Source organism: Echinops telfairi, unplaced genomic scaffold (genome assembly GCF_000313985.2).
Source record: "Echinops telfairi isolate 266 unplaced genomic scaffold, ASM31398v2 ScPeMD7_7458;HRSCAF=8496, whole genome shotgun sequence".
NCBI classification, from domain to species: Eukaryota; Metazoa; Chordata; class Mammalia; order Afrosoricida; family Tenrecidae; genus Echinops; species Echinops telfairi.
In genome coordinates, this window is record NW_022111358.1 from 35,611,015 (window position 1) to 35,633,578 (window position 22,564).

The 22,564-nt window shown below is 58.4% G+C and overlaps 3 protein-coding genes across 6 annotated transcripts in view; 1 reads left to right on the plus strand and 2 right to left on the minus strand.

Moving 5' to 3' along the window:
• The window catches only part of PRR29 (proline rich 29), a 2,222-nt gene extending 400 nt beyond the window's left edge, over positions 1 to 1,822 (plus strand). The window contains exons 2-5 of the mRNA XM_013005819.2: positions 20 to 217; positions 1,128 to 1,351; positions 1,473 to 1,543; positions 1,697 to 1,822. Of these exons, the coding sequence (XP_012861273.1) occupies positions 20 to 217; positions 1,128 to 1,351; positions 1,473 to 1,543; positions 1,697 to 1,725 (522 nt within the window). The 3' untranslated portion in view covers positions 1,726 to 1,822. The remainder of the gene's footprint in view (positions 1 to 19; positions 218 to 1,127; positions 1,352 to 1,472; positions 1,544 to 1,696) is intronic.
• A 698-nt stretch (positions 1,823 to 2,520) lies between these two features.
• On the minus strand, positions 2,521 to 22,455 carry ICAM2 (intercellular adhesion molecule 2). 4 transcript variants are annotated; one of them, XM_045299386.1, is made up of 6 exons: positions 13,142 to 13,163; positions 10,259 to 10,409; positions 6,476 to 6,579; positions 5,539 to 5,805; positions 3,590 to 3,910; positions 2,521 to 2,832 (listed from the first exon to the last, which is right to left on the minus strand). In XM_045299386.1, the coding sequence occupies exons 3-6, from the start codon at positions 6,534 to 6,536 to the stop codon at positions 2,645 to 2,647; spliced, it is 837 nt and encodes a 278-aa protein (XP_045155321.1). In that variant the 5' UTR covers positions 6,537 to 6,579; positions 10,259 to 10,409; positions 13,142 to 13,163; the 3' UTR covers positions 2,521 to 2,644. The 4 variants fall into 4 exon arrangements, with proteins under 4 accessions (XP_045155321.1, XP_045155323.1, XP_045155320.1 ...); XM_045299388.1 differs by having other exon boundaries at positions 2,521 to 2,731; positions 10,259 to 10,413; XM_045299385.1 differs by having other exon boundaries at positions 10,259 to 10,413.
• The window catches only part of ERN1 (endoplasmic reticulum to nucleus signaling 1), a 76,612-nt gene continuing 72,270 nt past the window's right edge, over positions 18,223 to 22,564 (minus strand). Inside the window, exons 21-22 of the mRNA XM_004707277.2 lie at positions 22,412 to 22,479; positions 18,223 to 21,441 (exon numbers count right to left, since the gene is read on the minus strand). Coding sequence (XP_004707334.2) covers positions 21,184 to 21,441; positions 22,412 to 22,479 — 326 coding nt within the window. The 3' untranslated portion in view covers positions 18,223 to 21,183. The remainder of the gene's footprint in view (positions 21,442 to 22,411; positions 22,480 to 22,564) is intronic.

Here is a 22,564-nt window from a genome sequence, read left to right on the forward strand (position 1 = left end):
CGCCGCCGCCACTTCTGAGGGCCCGGGGCTGGGGTGCTGGGCAGAGTCCTGGGGCGGGGCGGGGTGCCTGGTGGGAGCCCCACGTGGACTTGCTGCCCCGCTGCCCGCAGACCTGCTGGAGCTGCTGCTGCTGCAGAACGCGCAGGTGCACCAAGTGCTGCTCAGTCGCCTGGCCTCCGGGGCGCTGAGCGCGGAGCCCGTGGCTACCGGCCTGCAGGTGCGTGGCTGAAGCGTGAGGGGCACCTTGGGTCACCGAGGTTGCCCCATCCTCCAGGAAGAAAAGGGCTGAGTGGCAGAGGGGCGGGAAGGCCAGTCACAACTCTCTGGCTGAGTCTGGCATCCGTGTGTGCCAGGCCCTATGTCAGCCTCCGTGGGGTCCCCACATCCAGGGGACTCAGGCCTTTTTTAAGGGGGCTTTGCTGACGTGCTCCCTGACCACTGGGCTGCGGGTCCCTAGGAGGGACTCCCCAGGCATAGAAAGCCGGCATTTGCTGGGACAGCGCCCTTCGTTGGGACGGGGCAACAGGGGCCTTGCAAAGCCAGGCCCAGCACCCCCAGCGATAGGGGCAGTGGGTGGGAGGCAGTGGAGGGACCACTAAGTGTGCCTCAAGGCTGCACCTGATCTGACCGGCCCAGAGCCTCCTGGAGCCAGGATAACAGGGCTTCATTGTTAGTGGGCTGGCTTAGACCCAGAGCGTTGGTGAGGGTGGCCTGTCTGGACTGGGGTGCAGGGGCATGCTGAGGAAGGAGGGAGGGGGCTTCGGGCCCAGAATGACTCAGGCCATTTGCAAGGAAAGGGCTGGGCAGCCTGGAGAGAGCAGAGGCAGCCATGGAGGAAGGAGCCCCAACCCCCGTCCTCACCCCACTGTGGGTAGGGGTGTGTCCCCATACCCTCAGGCCTCCGAATGAGCACCATCTCACGCAGGGGCAGGGGCCAGGGGAGGCCAGGTGCATCGCAGTGATGGGCCCAGTCCTGCTCTGGGGCACACAGTCTCTGTTTGACCTTTGACACTCTGCCCAAGCCCTGTGGGCCTCAGTTTCCCCACCTGCAAAATAAGGAATACATTTCTACACAGCATCTCGCTCTCCTGGAGTACACGCTGCCTCCCCTCTCCCTTCCTGTCCAGGTCTACCTGGAGGGCCACCTGGAGGAGGACGAGGACCAGGAGGAGGAGGAGGAGCTGGGAGTCCAGGGGGACGGGCCGCTGGTGTTCCACCACCACTACCTGCCCTGTGCCCCAGCCCCCCTGGGCCCTCTGCTGCCCTGGCCTGTCCCTCTACTGCCTCTGCCCCACCTGCAGGCCACTCCCAGGATGCAGCACCTAGCTCCTGCCCCAGGGAGAAGGGAGGTGTAAGTGAGGCTGGGGCTGGGGTGGGAGGTCTACTCTGGTCTAGGACAGGGGAGCTCTGGGGACAACCCCCCAAGGCCATCTCTGGACCTCTGATAGGGTCTTTCTTCTCCCTCATTGCAGGAGAGCTGTGCCCCCACCCCCACCCCCCAGTGCCACAGGAACTGTGGGTGTGGATGTGCCCCCGGCTTCAGGTATGGGTCCAGGTGTGTGTGTGGGGGGACCGGACTGGGGAGGAGATCATGTGGCCAGAGAGGAGCCCCACATGCTCTGGGGTGGGGCTCCTACCTCAAGGGGATCCACTGAGGCAGAAGGGAGGAGAGATGAGGGTGCTGTGTCTCCCCCAGATTACTATGATGCCGAGAGCCTGCCGTGAGAATGGACACAGCCCTGCACTCAGGCCAGCAGTGTGTGTGTGGTGGAGGGGGTGGGGGGTGGGGGACCACCCTGCTCTCTCTGCTGTGCCTGCAGTCTTTTCTTCATGTCTGTCACCCATCAGTGCCCAGACCCCACTGGCCCCCTCTTCCCAGTGAACTGGTGAATCAGTTCCCACTGTACCTCCCTGACCCCCGACCCTGGCAGGCTGGCCCGTGCCCTGGGGTCAGAGCACCACCCAGGGAGCACCACCCTGGGCTTGAAGCCCAACTTGGCCTCACTGTTTCCTGCCGGGGAGTCAGCCCCACCCTCGCCTTCCCCCCTCACCCTGCCTCTGGGCTGACAGGCTGAGGTCTCCTGTGGCTTAGCAATGAATGACGTGCTGTGGAGGGAGCGGTGTGGTCTGTTATCCACAGCTCTGGGCGGGGTGGAGAGGGGAGAGGCCTGGCTGGAGAAGGCCCCGGGGCTGAGCCAGTTCCCTGAGGGCCCCACCCTCCCCCAGGAAGCTGGCTCTGCAGGCAGAAGAGGGAGGTCAGAGCTCTGTCCTGCTCAATCAGGAGTGCCTGGGCCCTGGAGGACAATGGGGACCGAGCACCCTTTTGGCCCCACTGGGCCAGGGTGCCTTTCCCCTACAGCCCCTCAGGAGAGTCCTCAGGGCTGGGTGGGAGGGCCCCAGGGCCTAGGCTGGCCAGGGTCTAGAAGGGACTGTGAAGGAGCAGTGGGAGGGAGGCTGAGGGCGAGAAGGCCCACCTGCTGGCACTGGGTGCCAGCCCGGGAGACACTGAGGGCACCAGGCTAAGTCCAAGTGTTTGTATTCAGGCTAGCGAAGGATGTGTCCCCAAGTCCTCTGCCGCTTGTCACACAGTTCTTCAGCTAAGGCTAAGCACCCTGAGGTCCAGAGGTGGCCGGAGCCCCACTGCTCATGCCTGCTGTGCCCGGTAGGCCTTGGGCAGTCTCCGCCAGGCCGCTCGGACCTGGTAGGCACCTGTCCTCTTCTGACGCCAGTGCTGGCCGAAGACAAAGCACAGCAGGACAGACATCACAAAGAGGAACAGCAGCACCGACACGGCGGCGATGATGATGACCATCTGGTTGTCCTGCAAGGGCTCTGGGGACGGAGGAGGCAGTGGTCTCAGAAGGCCTCTGGTCCCCGAGTCCCACCTGCCCCCCACTGGCCCACTCATCTGCGCTGCGTACTCTGTGCGCGGAGATGAGTGGGCATTGCAGTGTCCAGTCCCCCCAGTGTCCTCCAGAGTGGGCCAGGTCTCTGTCGGACTGCGAGGGCAGATGCCCACCTGCCTCCCACCCTGGGACAGCATGTGCTTGCTGGACACCACGGCCGGGCCGGGCCCTCCTCAGACAGAGCTAAGTCAGCTTCATGCCAAGTCCCCAAAGACAGGCCACCCAAAGTCAGGGGACAGCAGGGTGAGAGGGGTCAGTCAGGCCAAGCCCATCGTCGCGAGGAGCCAAGGCTATAAGGAGGAGCGTGACATGGTCAAGGTCATTGTCCCTGAGTGTACTCCGCTCACGCCCACCCCATGTGTGTCAGAGAGGGACTGTGGGCCACAGGAGTTTGAGGTGTCATGAATGGGCTTGAGCGCCTTAACCATTTGTATCACCCAGGGACTCTGGGTCAAGGTCACCCAGCTCGATCAGGGCCAACTTGTCTCCCTGTACTGGCCTCTGGAAGGGCCTTTGGCACTTGGGGAGCTGGGCTGGGGGTGTGGAACAGATAGAGTAAGCCTGGGGGTCACGCTTCAGTTAAATACAGAGGTCCTGTCCCTGCCTCCCAAGCCAGCAGCATGCAGGGCTCAGGGAGTTTCCCCTAACGGGCTGTGAGAGAAGGGCCCTCAGCCCGCACTCACCGTAGACCTGCAGCACCTGGGGCTCCGAGAAGCTGCGGAGGATGCCCCCGCCCTGAGCGCGCAGGTCCAACTCGGCCTGGCATGAGAAATTGTGATGGCTGTCCTCCCTGCCAGCCGTGATGCTCAGGGTGGCTGTGGCCTCTTGGGGGGCAGACGTCGCCCTGCCGAAGGTCTGATTGTGCAGGGGGTCCCTGCCACGGAGCAGGGTGAGGGTAAGGCTCTCGAGGGGCGCCACGGCGGGCACCCTGCACTCCATGGTGAAAGGTCGGCCCATGGCCACCCAGGTGGGCTGCAGCTTGAGCATCACTAGCTTTGGAGGGTCTGCAAGGGAGAGAGGATGGAGGCCTGGTCAGGATCGGGGCCCTGTGCCGGCAGTCCTGCCAGGGCAGGGCCATCTCTGCCACCCTGGTTGTTCTCTGAGCACCCCCAACTGGACTTGGGGGCAGGGCGTGGGCTGGGCCTGTAGAGGAAGGAAGCCCAAAGTCGTTCACAGGGAAGAAAGCCCTGGGTGGTGGCTTTTCTGACAAGATGATTTCGGGGATGGACAAAAAGGGAGCTGCCACAAAGGGGGAGGCTAGAGATGGTCCAGTACCCGGGACAATAAGAGCTTTGGACTCTCTCTCCCCTTCCCCTCCAGGGGTGAAACAGAAATGTGGAACAATGGAACAATCAGGTCATTTTATTGAAGGCTTGGCAGGAAAGAGCTTAATAGGCGAGTAATAGTGTTCCTCACTTAGAGGCAGGGCCTGGCATCAGACCACCCTTAGCCTCCCATAGCTACCGTGATTCCCTTTTGAACTAAATGCGCTGCCCCCAGCCCAGGATGCTAAGGAGGATTCCGGGCATCTTGCTCTTCTTTATCTGGTCTGAGGTTGCAGGGGGAAGGGATCTCACTGGTGCCGAAATAGAGAATTCCAATCCATTTGGAGGATTTTCAGGGCTCGCGGGCACAAGGCCTTTTTAAAGCGTTGTAGAGCAAGGCTGTAACTTTGAGGACTACGGTGAGCCTGACCCGAGCCATGGTCTTTTCAGTGTCCACATACACCTGTGAGAGCCGGACCTTGAACAAGGGAAACCGAAGTAGAATCGATGGGTTTGAATGATGGGGCTGGTGAAGAACCTCGAAAGGACCTTGGACGCCAAGAGGGCACACAGTCTGTCCTGGAAGAAGTTCAGCCAGAGTGCTCCTTGGAGACAAGGACAGAGAGATGTAGTCTCACGGGGCATGGCCACGCTGTCAGGAGAGACCAGTCCCTGGAGAAGGGCATCGTGCTTGGTAAAGTAGTGGGCAGTGGCAAAGAGGAAGGCCCTCCACAAGATGGGCCGGCACAGCGCCTGCGTCCGTGGGCTCAGACAAGAACCACTGTGGGGGTGGCTCAGGCCTGGGCGACATTTCGTTCTGTGGGACATCGGGCTGCTGTGACTTGACAGCCCCTGACTGTAACAACACGGGCTGATGTGTGTGTCACTGTCACACAGTTCCCAAGGGTCCACGGGGGAGGATAAAACACTGGCTGAGACCCCCGTCTGCACTGGGGCAAAGTGGCCACTGGAAGATTGGCCTAGGTCCCTTGAGGATGCCCCACTACGGGCCTGGGCTGCTCTGGTGAGGAAGCAGGGGCTGAGCTGGAAGGACACTGGGCACGCTATGTCTGAGAATGGCGTCTGGATCTGAAGCTACAGCTGGACTAGATTGGCTCCTCTGAGCCACCCTCCGGCGCGACCGTGGCCTGCCTCTGAGCTTGCCAGCAGACTCAGGGAGGCCCATGGAGAAAGCGGGCAGACTGAGCTGTCTGGCCTGCGTCTGACTCCGCGTGGCCTGGGCGCTCAGGGAGACTAACGCCACAGGAGGAGCGCGCCTAGGAGCAGAGACGGAGAGCAGCTTGGCCTCCATCCAACAGACCAGATGGGGTCCCTGCCAGAGGAGGCGCCGGGGCCCCGGCACTCACGGTACACGCTGACATTGGCCCCCTTGGACAGCTGTTTGCCGGCACAGGTGAAGTAGCAGTAGAGTGCCGTGTCCTCAGAGATGTTCGAGATCAAATACAGCTGCCACTGAGGCTGGCGGGCCAGCAGCACCTTGGGCAGGGGGGTCTCCAGACCACCCAGGTCCGGCCGCACGCAGTTGGTGCTACAGTTGACCTCCAGGGACCCACTGGGCTCGACCACCAGCTGCTCTGGCCACATGTTCACTTGAAACGCATCCTCGCTGAACCCTGAGAAACCAGAAGCACTGGTCAGTGGCCACTGGCCACAGGCGTCCCTCCTGTCCCACCCAGCAGAGCCGCCCTCAGCTGGCAGTCTGCTCAAGGGAGAGGGCCCAAGAAGAAAGGTCAAGGTGGCTCCCCACTTAGGCCCTGCCACACCACGAGGCTGAGGAGGCCGCCTCCCAGCACCCGGTGACCGAGACCATTTGCCTGACCAGCCCTCATTCCTCCGGACCGGGGAGGGGGTGGTGTTTCACTTTTGTTTTCCTTCAGCCGCAGGGCAGTGCCTCTGCTGCCTCCCACGGTCCCCCGGGCACCTTCGAAGGGCAGATAGGGGTCTGTCGGCACCTCTCCCCAAACCCCAATGTCCCTTCATCTCCTGAGGCCCAGCTGCTCACCCTTCCACCTCAACCTGCCCCATGAAGCTCTGTGCCTTCTTTCCTGGTGTCTGGGCCGCACCCTCCCCCATGCTGCCCAAGGCCGTGGGGACTGGCCATCACACTGCCTCAGCATCCTGCACCTGCCGTGCCACTGCCCGTAGGTTCAAAGTCTCGATGCCTTCCAAGCTGAGACATGCCACCCCCTGCCCCAACGGGAGTGGGGCAGCCTCACAGAGGGCCCGTCACTCCACCTTCTGGGCTGGCACGTACCAAGGCAGGATCCCCAAGCACCCACTCACCTGGGCAGCAGAGCAGGACAAGAAGGGCCGTGGGCAGGCCCCACCAATGAAGAGAGAGCATCCCAGGAGGTGTCCACGGGCTCACAGGGAACACTGAGGGCTTCCTGGAGGGAGAGAAGGGCACAGGTCAAGGAGTGGCCGCCGGGAGCTGGGAGCTACAACCCCAACCCCACCCCCTCCGCGCTCAGTGAGCTGATGACTGCATTTCCTCTCATTATCTGAGTGGTCTCCAGAGGCCACGTGCACCGGCCAGCTCCCTGCACTCTGAGAGTCCAGGCAGAGGAAGCCAGGAAGCAGCCATGATAAGCAGGAGAATAAAGGGGTGTGTGTGGAGGGACAGGCACACACATGGTCAAGTGTGTGCACACAGGACCCCAGCACATTGTGGATGCCTCCGTGTGTGCTCCTACCTCAGAGGAGGGGACCCTGAAAGGCAGGGTAGGGGTCCCCTCCGAGGTCACGACTTGCAGGGCAGAGGCAGGAAACCTGGGCAGGAACTGAAATTCTCAGCTGAATGCCCAGCATGGGGATATGCACCCACAGCTGATCGCAGCCCCTAGGTGGCACTGCAGCTCAGCTGGCAGAGGAAACCAACCCCACGGCCAAGCTGGGCCCAGGGGGGCCAGATGCCGAGTGAAAGGAGTCGACCCCCAAAGGGTAAATGTCATCAAGGCCATTCCCGTCAAAAGCCAAGCAGAGGGCTTCACACTCAGAGAATCATCCCAGCGGCAGCGAGAGGAACGGAGGGGAAGGGGCACGAGCTCACTGGGGCGCAGGGGAGGCGAGATCTACTGAGAGGAGTTGCCAACAATGATGGAGGCCATGGAGGCGCCGAGACGGGGGCCAGAGTTGAAGGCAATGGAATAGATGCTGTTTTGTACACAGCCCCGCAATAATGGTGGCCTGTGACTAGATGATGCCTGGGTAGACGCACCGGCTGGGTGGGCATAAGAGGGACAATGGGACTCTGTATCCACAAATACATGTAGGTCTGGCCACGGGTATTTCTATGTGCCCCAAATATCTCCATGAATGTGGAGGGGCCCACAGGGGGCAGGGCTATGAACATTTCTTCATATAGAACCAGATGCCTTAAGGTAACAAGTCACAAGGTTTGGGGGCTCAGTACCGTGCTCTTGGGGGCACCATGATCGCTCGGCACAAGGGCATCCACAAAGACAATGTTCTGTACTCTATTTATTGAGGGGCGATTGGAGTCTTAAGAGTGGGGAAAAATTGAAGAGGCACAGAAACCATGAGTTCAACGGATTAATGAGCCAGGTAAGCACCCATCTCTTCAACACGGAGACCAGAAGACCTAGATGGTACCCGGCAACTCCTACCAACTGCTTTGGTGCTCACACTAGAAGGTCCTAGAACAGCAGTTCTCAGCCTGTGGGTCGTGAGCCCTTTGGGGGTCGAACGACCCTTTCACAGGGGTCGCCCGATTCATCACAGTAGCAAAATGACAACGATGAAGTAGCATCGAAAATCATTTTATGGTTGGGCGTCACCACCACCTGAGGAACTGTATGCAAGAGTCGTGGCATTAGGAAGGTTGAGAACCACTGTTCTAGAGAGAGTGGAAGAGAAATGTAGAACAAAATGTACTGAATTCAAAATTCAGGATTACTGCTCTGATAGCGACTGCTGGGACACCAGGGACCGTGCCTTGGGGGTCAAAGGGCAGCATGACCCTGTGGGGAGGGCCGTCAGTGAGATGAAGCAAAAGGTACATGAAGAGCTGGATGGAAAACTGGGGGTCTGCCCTGGAAACGTTCACCTGATTCACAATAAACAAGACCCCAAGTCAGCCCTCCTCATAGCACCCTGTGGGACAGAAGAGAACTTCCAAGACTGCAGGTCTTATGGAAGCAGGTGGGTGCATCTTCCTTCCACGGAGCGAATGGTGGGTTCAACTGCGGACCCTTCCGTTGGCATCAGGGTGCTACACACTGTGCTCCCAGAGTGGCTGTTTGAGCAAAAGAAGGGACGAGTCGAGGTGTGGTGTTGGATCCATTGGGTACCCATCTGGCGGAAAATGGACCCCTCCTCACACCACGTACTGAAATCACTTCCAGCTAGACCCGTGGTTCTCCACCTTCCTCATGCCACGGCCCTTGAGACAGCTCCTCATGTGGTGGTGACGCCCCAACCATAAGATTATTTTTGTTGCTACTTCATTACTGTCGTTTTGCTACTGTTAAGAATCGGGCGACCCCTGTGAAAGGGTCTTTCGACGCTCAAAGGGGTCGCTTAAAAATATTTTAAAAATTCAAAGAAAAGAATACATACCTAAATGGATGAGACGGATGCTGACACCCAGTAAGAGGAAAATTCAAATCACACTGGGGTACCCTTTCAGAACCACAAGATTGGTAGAGCTTAGGAATTCTTAAGAAGGCCCTAATTAGGCATTAATCTTGTAGAGCTGAATATTCTGGTACTCTTATTGCCAGTCCTTGGAGAAGGACATCAGGCCTGGTTAAGTACAGGGTCAGGAGGAGGAAGACCCTCCGTGAGGAAGCCTGACCCTCTGGCTGCAAGCATGGCTCCACTTGACCCACAGCTGGAGGATGGGGAGGACCAGGCCGGTTTCACTCCACGGATCAGAACCAACTCAGCAACACCCTACCACAGCCATGGCCCGCCACTCCCCTCCTAGATCCATGTCTTTCACAGAAATGTGCCCGAAGTACTGTCCGGTCCTGGCCAGTCCTTGCTTCTTACTATCTGTGCAACCTTGGTGTCCCTGAAGGTGCAAACAGTCAACGTGGGAGCTGATGAGGCATTGGAGTGTCAAGGTCAAGTCCACCCAGAGGCACTTTGGAAGAAAGGATCAACAGTCTACTACTTCTGAAAAACCAGCCACTGAGAATCCGAGGAAGCACACAGTTCCACTTTGAAGCACACGAGGTCACTATGCATCAAGCGCTCGTTTTGTTACCTGCAGAACCTTGGCAACAGATAAGGAAGAGCCGTGAACAATAGATGGATTTGCATGACAGCGTTGATGGAAACTACTGAAGCCACCACGGATAGCCGGGGGAAAAAGATCAATCTGCCTCAGAGGAAACACAGCGAGAAGGCTCCTTAGAAGCAAGATGGCAAGACTTTGTCTCGTCTACTTTGGGCCTGGTACCAGGAGAGGCCAGGCCTCAGAGGATGACATTGGGCCTCGTAGAGAGAGTCTTTGGAGAAGTGGAAGACCTTCGAGGAGATGGATGGACGCAGGGGCTGCAGCCGTGGGCTGGACTCTAGGCACCGTCGTGAGGCTGGCGCAGGACCGGGCGGTGTTGTGCTGTCCATGGGGCACTTGGGACTGAAGCTGATTTGACTGCGCCCCCGAACAAAAACTTTGAGCAGGTCATGCTGTTTTCCTGTGTCTCCGTTCTCTCTCTCTCGTACCTTGAGTTTCATCCCTTTCCGATCGGGCTGTTGTGTGAATCAAATGAAGTTCGCGATTGAAAGCATTTAAATGACGGACCCAAGACCACGCCCACCGAACTGAGGCTGACCCACGGCGACTCTGCCCCCCAGGGTTTCCGAGACTGCAAGTCGTTGGGGGAGTGGACAGCCTCATCTTTCTCCTGCAGAGCAGCTGTTGGATTTGAACAGCCAACCTTGCAGGTAGCAGTCCCAGGTCTCGTTAACACCGTGTAGCTCTGTTATAAACCAGAACTAAAGAGGCACAAGGGTATGGTGCTGGTCAGGCCTCTGTGGACTCGTAGCCGCCATGTGATGAGGGAAACGCTCCATGAGGTCCCAGGTTGTGACTCTTACCCTGGTGAAGACCTTCCGCGACAGTTCTATCCCTCGTCTCGGGCCAAGACAGACTTTTCAGGAGCGATGACCGTCTTTCTCTCTTCTCACTGGGTGGGTTCGAACTGCCAACCCCTCAGCTGAGCGCTTAATTGTTGTGCCTCCAAAGTTCCTTCCTCGTGTGATAAAGCACCAGAAAAACAAACAAACAGACAGACAGACAAAGGAGAATCAAGGAGACAATATAAATTCAGGGTGGAGGTTATGACTCGGTAAGAGGCAAGGAGCACAAGGGGCGCTGTAACGCTTAGCGACATTTCAGCCTTGCGTAGAAGGGTCAGTTAGCAGTGTCCCACGCATGTCGGTGCTTAGAGAGGGGCTTCCAAAAGTGTGAGGGGAAGTCCTCTTACCTTAGAAGTCCATTTTCCCAGACTTCTGGGAGCTCCCTCGGATAATGTACATGTGCTTCACATGCTTTTTTAAGATGTCATAGACCCTGTGGTTATGGGTCAGTGTCTACCACATCCCTGCCGGAGCCCTGATGGTGTAGTGGTTCTAAAGTAGGGCTTTGATCCGCATGGTCGTCAGTTCAAAGCCACCTGCAGCTCCAGAGGAGAAAAGCCTGGGGATTTCTACTCCTGTAAACTGTTACAGTCTTGGAAACTCACAGGGGCCCCCCGCGAGTCGGTACTGACTCGATGGCAGTGAGTTTCGTTTTTGTTTTTAATCATGCACCTGAGGGGCACAAAGGGTTCACACCTCCCCATTGGTGCCAGGCAGCAATCTGCTCCGTGAAGATCTGGAGTCGCTCCGCCCCGTACCACACAGGGCTGGCACGAGTCAGAGTCCCCTGGGTGGCCATGGGCACCTCATTGTTGACAAGGGAATGAAGCAGGAAAAGAGAGAAGTCATCGGACTACAGAAATAGTGACCCCCCCCCACCCCGGGGTTGTGTGTCTGTTCCTGCGGATCGCGACCCCTGTAAACAACAGAACAAAGAGCTGCCCGGAGCTGGACCATCCTCACAGCTGTTCCTGTATCTGCCCCACGGGAATCACTCTGGCATTCCGTGGACCTTCTGCTGGATCAAGCCTGGTGCTTTTGGCAGGAACTAGTCCCTCCCGATGATCCCCACTCCCAAAGGGCATCTGGCTGCGCTTTTTCCAAGACCAATCGGTGTGGTCTCCCAGCGCCGGTGGCACATGCATGGTCCTTCGCCAACACCACGATCCGGTGACATCGATGTCTCTTCCACTCTCCTTATTCATTGCCAGCGTGCACAGGCTGATGAGGCATCTCAAAGTGCTGTGGTGAGGGGCAGGTGCACCTTAGTCTTCAAAGGGCCATCTTAGCTTTTTAAAAAGAATCATTTTATTGGGGGCTCTTACAGTTCTTATTACAGCCCATTTATACACCTATGGTGTCAAGCACATTTGTGCAATTGTTGCCATCATCATTCTCAAAACATTTGCTTTCTCCTTGAGCCCTGCGTATCAGCTCATTTTCCCCCTCCCTCCCTCATGAACCCTTGATAATTTATAAATTATTATTCTCTCATGTCTTACACTGACCAATGTCTCCCTTCACCCACTTTTCTGTTGTCCGTCCCCCTGGGAGGGGGTTTTATGTAGGTCGTTGTGATCGGTTCCCCCTTTCTCCCCCAACTTCCCCCTCTGCCATCTCTGCTTTTTAACACGTTGAAGAGAGGTCTTTTGCAGTGGATTTGTGCCATGCGATACAATATGTCATTTGAAGTCCTTGCGGCTGCTTCCACGGGCATCGGTTGCAGATCCCTGACAGTTTCGATCTGTTTATAGGATGCTGCTTATTGGTCCGCGGTGAGGACGCTTGGTTTCTCTGCGTTGGGCGGAATCTATCAGGAAGGCGGCCTGGCCTTGGGTCAGGAAGGGCTTCCGGGCCTTTTGGCAAGGCTGTGCTATCTGCACACCGCAAGTTGTCAGTGAGGCTTGCTCCGATCCCGAAGCCCGGATGTTCTTCAGCCCGCCTATGCTCGGATGATCCCAGATTGAATACACACGGTGGAAGGATTCAACCCTGACACACCTTCTCCGAGGTTAAACCTGACACGACGCTCCTGTTCTTTCTGGCTGCCTCCAAAATCTTACCTATAGTTTCTCGGAAAGGCTACATTTTACTTGAATTGTTACCTTTTTGCAGACCTCAATAACACCCCTGCCTACTTCTTATCTTTAGACGAGCATGCTTAGCAGGACTCACACCTGTTAGATGTGTTCCGGTAAGTCAGAGCATGAGTTAGTCTCTTCAATCCTTACCCTGAAGCACACCACCTGGTGAGAGGGAGGCTCCACAGCCTCATTTTTTTGGGAAGGAATTTGTCAGGTTGAGCAACATCCCGGGATGGTAAATTCCATTGCCCATATGAATCTTGCCAAGTTTCAAAGAGGTCAGCAAATACAATCTTGCATATATATATATATGTATGTATGTATGTATGTATGTATGTATAATATGTATTTAGTTTGAAGAGGGAGACTCCTCCACGTCTAGAAAAAAAGCACGATCACGGAGTCAGAAAACACCCCCGTCCCCCAGCTGACGTGGATCACTCCTGGCTGAGTGAAAGACCCTCATGGGGGTGGAGACACAGCCCAGGTCACCTGGCGCCCAGTGGGCACGGCTGGTGGACAAGATGGCAGCCACACTTTTCCAAATCAGTCACCCTGAGAGCAGAGTGGGGTGAAGCGGACAAGAAGCAGGAAGGTGGGGCGGGGACAGTTGGAGCCAGAGGTCTCCCAGACACATTCATCTGGAAAGAGACTGGGACCCTGAGGCCCAGCGAGGGGCAGGGACTGGAATTCACACAACTCCCAAGCTGCCAGCTGGGACGCAGGCCCCCCCCACCCCGGAGCAGCATCAGCTTACCCTTGGAGGCAAAGCCCCCGCGAGGAGGGAGGGAGGAGGAGGAGGAGGAGGGGTGCTGTGGAGTCCAGGCCCGGCCTCGGCCTCCTGGAGGCGGTGACCCCTGAGATGCGCTCCTGGCTGCTGCGTCTGAGCTGGCCGCCACCAGCGAGATGCGTTTGTTATTGACGGCTTCCTGCGTCTGTCTCCCACTCAGGCAGGAGTCACGTGCTTCCTGTGTCCTGCCTGCTCACCCGCCCAACTACCCTCACGTTCGTTCAACCCTCCATCTCCCCCCACCCCTCTCCACGTGGGCACTCATCTCCAGCATCCGGTTCTGAAACCGTTGATCACGGCAAACCGAAACTCTCGTGTTCATTAAGCAACAGTTCCCCATCCGGGCTCTCCCAGCCTCCAGTGACCACAGTCCCTGTCTCTAGGCATGTGCTTGTCTTAGGCGGTCCTCTTTTAAAAAACAAACAGTTGCCTTCGGGTCGGTTTGGACTCAGCGTGAGGCCCCGTGGGAGCGTACGACCCTGCTCCTGAGGGTGTCAGTGGCTGGGCTTCTCAAAGCGCATCTCCAGGCCTTTCCTCTGAGCGGCCTCTGCGTGGACTTGACCCTCCAGCCTTTGGGCTAACAACAGAGAGTGTATCAGACGCACCCAGAGGCCCATTTCATCTTCAGAACTCACGGCCATCGAATCCATTTCAGCTCCTGGCGACTGCCCCTGTGGGTTTTGAAGACTGTAACTCTTTATGGGACTAGAAAGCCTCATCTTTCTCTCACGGAGCGGCTGGTGGTTTCAAACTGCTGTCCTTGCAGTTAGCAGCCCAACATAACCACTACGCCACCAGGGTTCCACAAAGAAGCAGAAAGCATGGAAGTTAAGGACAGAGACAGCTCCTGGACAGCCAGCTAGGCTCACCTGGAAACGGCGAGGCTCGCTCCCAGAGGCTCCCCAGGCAGGCCCCCAGCAAAGCTATAGGTCAGGCCGGGACCACAGAAGAGTCAGTGGACACTGAGGGTCTGCCGGGGCCTGGAGCCATTCCTTGTGGTCGCTTGTGCCTCTGGTCACAGAAGCTGATTTGGGAGCCTCCGGGCGATGCCCTAGTGAAACAAAGCCAATGTTGAAGTTGGGGGCGGAGCATCAGAGCTCTTTAGGGGTCTGTGGCACCTTACAGTTCCGATAGCATCTGTCAGCTGTGTAAATTAAGTGGTTGTCCGGCCCAGTGCAGCTGCCATGAGTGGGGATGGTTGCTTTTTGTGTCCCAAATACTGTACACACACATGTGCATCTCTCTGGGCAGGGCAGTGGGAAGGAGGTAAGAACGGGACACAGTACAAAGGCTGGGAGGTGGGGACGCACTTGTAGTTTTCTTTGCCTACGCGTTTTGCTTCTCTGGACAGGTTGAGTCTTCACCATTTTGTCTTGTAAATGGTAGCATTTTCGTGACTTCCTTCCCAGCGCTCTCTTGGTTCGTGCAGGGATCAGTGTTTTGGGTTGGTTCATCTTGTGCCTCCCCCCACCCCCACCCCCATGGCCAAATCTTTCCGTCAGTTCTAACAATTTTCTTACGAGTCTCTGTGGTTTTGTGTGCAGCACCACGTCATTTTGCTTCTTGCTTGCCCATCTGGATGCCGTCCGTCCATTTCTTTCTGGTGTCTAATGGCTCTGGCCAAGACTCCAGCACACTGTTGAATAAGGTGGTAATAAAAGGGCATGTGTGTCTGGCTCCCGTTTGCAGGGGGGAATGCTTTCAGTCTCTTGCCATTGAACTCAGTCTTGGCTCTTGTGGCCTTTACTGTGTTCAGGAATTTCCCATCTCTTCCTATTTTGTTGAGTGCTTTTATCCGGAATGGGTATTGCATTTTGTCACATGCCTTTGTGTATCAGCTCACGTGATCACGTAGGGTTCCCTCCGCTTTGGTTAATATGGTGGACTACATGGATTGCTTTCTCGTGTTGAACCATCCTTACAGGGACCTCCAGGGTTTGTTACATATGTGGTTACCTGTAATTAGTGGTGGATGGGGGAATGCATGCCCCAAGAATATATGAGCTAATGCTGGGAACACATTCTCTCTGCACGGATCTGGCTCCTGAAGTCATGGCGGAGGGGGCACCCCCAGAAGTTTGTGTTTCTTAATTTCTTCCCTGCAATTACACAGCCGTCCCTTAGAGCCCTTTCTGGATGTGAGTCTGGAGCTTTCCTGGGTGAGGTGCCCCTGGATGGGGTGTCCCCTGGGTGAAGTGTCCCCTGGGTGAGGTGACCCTGGGTGAGGTGTCCCTTGGGTGAGGTGCCCCTGGGTGAGGTGTCCCTGGGATGAGGTGCCCCTGGGTGAGGTACCCCTGGGTGAGGTGCCCCTGGGTGAGGTATCTCTTGGGTGGGGTGCCCCTAGGTGAGGTGTCCTTTGGGTGAGGTGCCCCTGGGTGAAGTGCCCCTGGGTGAGGTGCCCCTGATTGAGGTGCCCCTGGGTGAGGAGTCCCTTGGGTGGGGTGCCCCTGGGTAAGATGTCCCTGGGGTGAAGTTCCCTCTGGATGAGGTGCCCCTGGGAGGGTGCCTTCGAGGTCAGGGCTGCCAGTGAGTTGATTCTGACTCCAGACGACCCTGTGTGTCTCGCTGTATTCTTAACGGAAACAGACCTCTCTCCCGTGGCACCACCGGGTGTCTTTGAAGCACCAACCTCGAGGTTAGTGGGCAGTTGGACCACGTCACTCAGGCAGGGGCTTAGGTGGTGAGGGTACCTCCAGGGCAGCCTACAGGCGGGAGGGGCTCCCGCTCACTCACTGCCCGCTTCGAGGCTCCGCCCCTGGCCCCCAGCCTGCAGGTCCCCTCTTCAGTCCCATGTACCTGAATTTCTCATGGACCCCTCCCATCTCCGCCCCACCCACGTCCCTCATCTCTGTGCTTTGACTTGGACGTCAGTGGGAGGGCGGCAGGGGCACCAAGCTGCCATCTTGAGACACTGAGTCTTTTAGGAAAAAATTCTCAAAAGGCCCTGGGACTTTTCCAGGGTCAGGCACAGAAGGGCTAGAGCCAATCTCCGGACCAGGACCAGCCCCCCCCCCCCGGCTTCAGCTTCCTCCCAGGAGCGGCCCCAGCCAGCAGCATGGCAGGCTCACGGGCTGGGCTCACCCTGCCCTGCCGACTCAGGGTGCTACCCCTTCCTTTGCTGGTGTTTGCAGCCGTCCCCCATGCCCGTGTGGGTGCAGCTCTTCCGTGCCCCCACCCCTTCCTGTGATGGGCACAGCCCATTCCCACGGCTGGTGGCAGGAGCCACTGGCCTTACTTGTAGATTCTTATTTGGGAGTGAGCTTCCTGCAGCCTCTCCCCCAAAGAGCTCTTTTCCTGCCCCATCAGGATGAGGACCTTTGTTAGGGCCCGACTCACTACCTCACAGCGCCTGGGTCAGGCTGCAGGGCAGCACAGAGGGGTCTCAGCCACATGCGGGCCTCCCGGCTGCAAGCACCCCACCCCTCTGCCTCCCAGGTCTGCAAGCCCCGGCCCAGCCCGGCTTCCAGCGCGAGGGCTACGTAGGAGCGCTGAGGCCACCTGGTGGCCTGAGGCGGGAACAAGCGCCCAGGACCCGGAACGTCGGGCTTGGCTCTCCCTCCGACTGGACTGTGCAGGAGACCCAGTGCCTCAGCGGGTGCTTGCTGTCCTCACTGACACTCAGGCCCGTGGAGACCTGCGGGGCGGTCCTAACAGGGCAGAGGCCCACTCTCATGGCAGTCCTTGCTAAGCGGTCCCGGCCGGGCGGGCTCCCTCAGCACCCCACTGTCAGGGGACGCTGCCCTGGGTGCAGGGCAGTTTGGAGCCCAGGAGAAGCCACTAGAAAGGGGCAGGGCTAGGAAGCAGCCATGGGCACTAGGAGAGGGCGAGGCCAAGACAAGCGGGCTGAGTTACCTGAAGACACTCTTGCCCAGGGCCCTACTGACTGTCCCATCAACCAGGGGCCATTGAGCCCCACGGGTCGGAGTGGAACTGTGCTCTGGGGGGGTTTCAAGGGCTTGTCTTTCAGGAGTAGATCTCCAGGCCTTTCTTCCAAGGCCCCTCTGGGGGACTCGAACCTCCGACCTCTCCGTTAGCTGTGCTGGATGTCCTGTTTGTTGTCCACGTGCCAGACTCCACCGGTGCTGAATCCCACCGTGCGATACGCCTGTCCCCACCTGGCCGTCTTCCAGAAGTGTGGCCCAAAGGAAGCCCTCTAGGAATTCCTCGGAGCCCCAGGTCAGTCGTCTGAAACCAGGAGCTGCTCCCTGGGAGAAAGATGTCTTTCTACTCGCATATGGATTTAGCCTGGGACACCCAAAGGGGCCGTTCCTCCCTCTCCTGTGGGGCCGCTGAGAAGCAGAACCCGCTCCCAGCTGAGTTCTCACGGGGAACTTCCTGCTGTGCTGCCAATCATTTCCCCACAATAGGCCACCGGGGGGAAGCTCCAGCCCACCGGCCTGGCAGGGGCCAGGGCCAACCCCGTCATTGCACCTGCTCAGTCAGGGGCTCCGCCCTCACCACTCAGGACCTCTCCCCGGGACCCCTGGTTGGACCCCGTGCACGTCAGTGAGAAGACGAGTCTGACTTCCAAATCTAAAACTACTTTTATTTGTGATTGGCTCAACATGACATCATCATGGGTCAGCAGAATTATAAAACTGTACAGGAGGTACAAAAATATGCCGTTCCCTTTGGTAACGACCCTCACATCATCAAGCTTAAAAAATACACATAAAAGTTGTACAATCTGGCGGTTTATAAAATAGAAAGCTAGAAAGAGGATTCCAGGATTGCTACGACAGAGTTCACACCAAACTCCACGAAGGGCCGTCCACGGACAGGACACAGGCGTTTTAAAAAACACAAGTCACCTAAAAATGAACATTTTCGCCCCACCAAAGGCGTTCCCCTCCGGGGGAGGCTACAGTATCACATTTCCAGCTTCTAAGTGGTCAGCGGTGCCCGGAGCTGGCCTGGTGTGCTTTGGACGGTGCCCTCGTGTGTGTGTGTGTGTGTGTGGGGTGCACTGCGGCATAAACATTAAATAAATATAAATAGGGTCAATAAATAGGGCGTGGCGGCAGGGACACGGCACGAGGCTTGCTCTGCGACCGCGGTGCGGTGCGGGTGACTGGGAATGCTTTCCAGGCGGTGGGGTGCCCCGTCACAGCTTGTGGGGTACTCACAAAGAACACTGTATCCGCCACCAAACACAGAGTGTGGGGAGGGCCGGGCTTCGGCCGGAGGCATTAGTTAAGGCTCCTCCAGGCGCGAGGCCCACGAGGAGCTTCCGTGGGCAGGAGGACACAAGGGCAGCGGCACGGGGCGGGCAGCGGCCTCTGGGGAAGCCAGCTAGAGGGAAGCCTCGGGCACGGAGAGTGCAGACACTTCGGTTTAAAAGGCGACGGCCCATGCAGGGTGGCAGGCCCTCTGCCTGCCTGCTTTTTGGGAACCCTGGGGACTTTCTTGGGGCAAAGTCAAGGCCAGACTGGCGAAGAAAGGGCAACGAGGAGAAACGCCGGGCGATGCAGAGAGCAGCAGTGTCAGAAACACAAAGAGCCGGCCGGGGAAGCTGGGCCAAGCCGTGCGGACAGAGGGGCCCGCCTTCCCGATGGCCGAGCGCGCGGAGCTGGCCCAGTCCCAGCCAGATGGAGGCTGGGAACCTGGTGCAACGGAGGCGCCTGAGAGGAGAACTCGCGAGCACAGACACAGAACACGAGGCCTCCCAGGAAGGGGAGGGTGGGGCTGGTGCCCACAAGGGGCGGGAGAAATACTCTGGCTGGTGGACCTTCCAATACAATGTGTGTCACTGGTCAGAGTGACGGACGTGCCACTGGACAGCGCCTGTTGATGACTGTTGCCCGAGGAAACGCCTTTGCCCAGGACTTTGGGGTCTGCCCACAGGAGGGTCGGTGTCCAGCGCAGGGCGGGGAGTCTTCCAGAGGCTCCACAAACAGTGAGAGGCCCAAAGGCAGGCGTGCGTTCCTGTGTCCCCAACAGATATGAACTGTCTTCAAAACGAAGACAAGGACCTCTCAGGACCTGCACACGGGCAGTAGATGCCCAGCAGCACAGGGAGGACAGGACACACGATGTCTCCCTCAGACCGCTGCCCACTGCTGTGGGGTGACAGGCAGTAGGCTTCTAGAAAATAGCAGGGTATGGACAGAGGGGATGTCGCCCAAGGTCTGACTCAGGACAAGGCCCCCACCAGTTCGCCCGAGCTACGGAGGGATCGAGTGGCTGGGTTCTAGGGGGTGATGGACAGGAATCCGGCAGCAGGTGGACGCTGGGGCAGCCCGTTTTAAGGCAGAAGCCAAGTGTGCCTCCCCCACACTAGGGTTTTCCTCGCTGGGCCGGCATTGTATCGCTGTCTCCCACAGGACACACTTAGGAAGGCAGGGCCTTGGCCTTCACCCCCGCTGCACTGGATGGCCGAGTCAGGGAAGGGCGGGTGCTTGGGGACTGACGAAGAAAGAAGCTCCCCCAGCGGCTAACTGGGGGTGCCGCCAACACTGAGCAGCCAGTTTGCCTGGCTGCCTCTGAGAGAGGGAGTCAGCGATGGGGACGTGTGTGACAGTGGCCCTGTAGCAGGACAGAGCGCGCAGCCCCGGGAGGTCACATGTGGCACTTTCTCCACCCTTGGACCCTTGCTCGGGGCTCCCGGGGACGATGGGGCCTCCATGTGAGGTGGGGAAGACCACCTGGCAGTGTTCCTGGAGAGGAGACATCCCCTGGGCTCCAGGGGGAAGTGAGGTTTAAAGACAAGGCTTAAAGCTGGAGGTTCTGGAGAAGGGAAGAAAGGGCGGGCTTCCACCTGAGCCCAAGAAGAGCCCTCCCTGGGTGAGCGAGGCCTGAGAGAATTGCACTGGGGAACCGTGGGAGAGGAAGCAGTGGCAGTGGTCTGGGGCAGCCAGGATAAACCTGCCTGCGCCCTCCTCCCTCTTACCCCCTCACAGGCACCCTGTGTCACCCTCCAAGGCTCTCGGTAGAGGAGAGACAGCGGGGGTGGGGGTGGCACTGGAACAAGCGCTCCAAATCTCAGTAGCTTCAGGAAACGTTGACAGGGATTGGCGTCATTAGAAAGCATTACTTGGGGGTTGCCGGGTACGACTCTCTGGTGCTGCTGTGTGTGACTCCGGCGGGAAGGGCTCTTGCTTGGGGGAACGGGGGGCTTTGGTGCTCTAGCCACTCAAAGTGGGAGACGTACTGCAGCGCACAGCTCGTCCTCATGGGTCAGCGGAAAGTGTTTACCTTACTTACAGCTAAAGTAGAATTCTACAGCTTGATCAAAATATAGAGTTATTAAAATTTGCCAAGAAAACCGTAAAAGCCTAAGTGCACAGTGACCTTGGCCTTGGCCCCAACTTGCTGTGCATGCCCTTTCCTGCTGGTCTTGCCACCCACCAGCTGGCTCAGGGCTCCTGGGTGGCCTTGAGGGTCCAGCTCAGCCTGCCTGCTGCAGTTCCGAGGCCTGTCCCGTCTGTCCCCAGGCCACTGCTCAGGCCACCAGTGTGCCAGGCAGCCCTCAGCTGCCTTCAGAACAGTGTCCTCTTGGTGCCTGAGAGAAATCTCCAGAAGTGAGCCCACCTTCTAGAACGTACCGTGGACCCGTCTGGTCTGCGCCGCGGCCCTGCTCAAGGTGGGCTAACAGGGACCCGGGCTCATGGGGGGATGGCGGTGGCATCTCCCCTCCCCAGGTGCCCTCCTCTTCCCGGGCGTCCTTCCCTCTCGTGCCCCCCTTGGAGGGGCGGCCTGCGGCATGTCCTCAGCCTCCCTCCTGGTCCAGCAGGTTGGCAGCACCCCGGATGGCGTCCTCTCCCTTCCTGAAAGGCTGGCGTCACACAGGCATGGTGGAAGGAGGAAAGGCTGACACACTCATCCAGCAGGATTCGGGACGAGCCCTCCACTGTGGACAGCCAGCTGAGGGCAAGGTGTGCTCGGCCCCTTCCTGGGCGCGCGCGGTCCTCTGCTGGCTCACGCAGCGGCATCTCAAGGCACTTGGTTGGGCTGCCTGGTCTCCCTGCCGAGCCGGGAGGCGGCGCCCCTGGGTTACAGAGGCCAGTCCCTCAGTCTAGCTGGGGCTGTGCATAGAGGGGCATCTGTCCTGACTCAGGGGGCGCTGCCGGGAGGCAGGGGGGCTGGGGGTCGGGGGGCTGCTGGCAGTAGTAGGGCTGGAAGAGCCTCTCGTGGCGGCAGAGCCCCATGGCCCGGTAGGTGTGCGACAGGAGGTGGGGGAAGCGGGCTGTGAAGTAGCGCACAAAGTCCTCGGGGATCGAGCCCAGCGTCTCGCGCACCTCGGCAGGCAGCTCGCGGTAGTGATGTTTCTGTGGACGGCGGGCACACAGATGGGGGTGAGCCCTGGGGGCACCGGGAGGGGCGGGCAAAGGGTCTTTTCTTAGGTACGGGAGATGGAACCCGAGTGAACTGGCGTCTCCTGAAGAAGAGGAAGGCAGGTTCCCACAACTCCACACCCCGATCTGGCGGGCGCGGTCTCCTGCAGGCAAGGGCCCGCCAGCCCCAGAGTGGTCTGCAGGCAACAGACAAGCTGTCTGCGGTGGCCCAGGACTGGAGGGTTCCCCCCGACAGGCTTTGAGCCCCTTCAGTGGGGGGAGGGGTGTGTGTCTGTGTGGAGGCCACTAGGTCATAGCACAGGCAGACAGCAGAGCAGGCCAGGCCCCTCTGGACAGTAAGGAGACCCCTGACCTAAGGCCTTGTGTGGGAGGTTACCCTAGACCAGTGGTTCTCAACCTTGCTAATGCCTCGACCCTTTCATACAGTTCCTCATGTGGTGGTGACCGCCCCCAACCATAACATTATTTCATTGCTACTTCATCACTGTCATTTTGCTACTGTGATGAATCGGGTGACCCCTGTGAAAGGGTCATTCACAAAAACAACCAACCCCACTGCCATCGGGTTGACTCGGCGGAGCTGTTCCCTGAGGTGTCCACAGCTGTCGGTCCTTACAGAAGCACCTGCCTCTTCTTTCTCCCAGTGGGGGGCTCATGGATGCCAAGGGAAGACCTCCTGGTCAGCAGCCCGATGCCTGGCCAGCTGCACGGCCGGCCAGACAGACAGGTCTGCCGTGAGTAGCCATGGAGGGCAGGCAGGGCCCGGAGAGATGCTTTCACAGAGCTGAATGCCTCACCCAGGGGCCTGAAGAGGGCCCTTAAGCATCCAGTCTGACTGCCGGCCCAGCCCAGCCCGTGTGAGTGTGTGAGTGTGTGTGTGTTATGCGCACGCGCATACTAGCAGCTACTGCTCCCCACACCCCAAAACCCACAGCCCCTTTACCTTATTTCTCATGGCGCGGAGGAGATCCCGGACAGAGCCCCCCTTGTAGGTCCGGAATTTGCGCAGATCTAGGGGAGAGGGCAAAGATCAAAGAATGCAGTGGTTGGCACGTGGCAGATCAGAAGTGTGGGGCCTGGGGCCTGGGGCCGAGAG

Excerpts from the sequence above, each read along its gene's own strand:
- ICAM2 (XM_045299387.1), bottom strand. The coding sequence starts at position 6,536 with ATGCTCTCTCTTCATTGGTGGGGCCTGCCCACGGCCCTTCTTGTCCTG. Across the intron at positions 5,806-6,475 it reads TGTCCTGCTCTGCTGCCCAG|GGTTCAGCGAGGATGCGTTT; the intron begins GTGAGTGGGTGC and ends CTGGTTTCTCAG. Across the intron at positions 2,833-3,589 it reads CCAGGTGCTGCAGGTCTACG|AGCCCTTGCAGGACAACCAG; the intron begins GTGAGTGCGGGC and ends CTCCGTCCCCAG.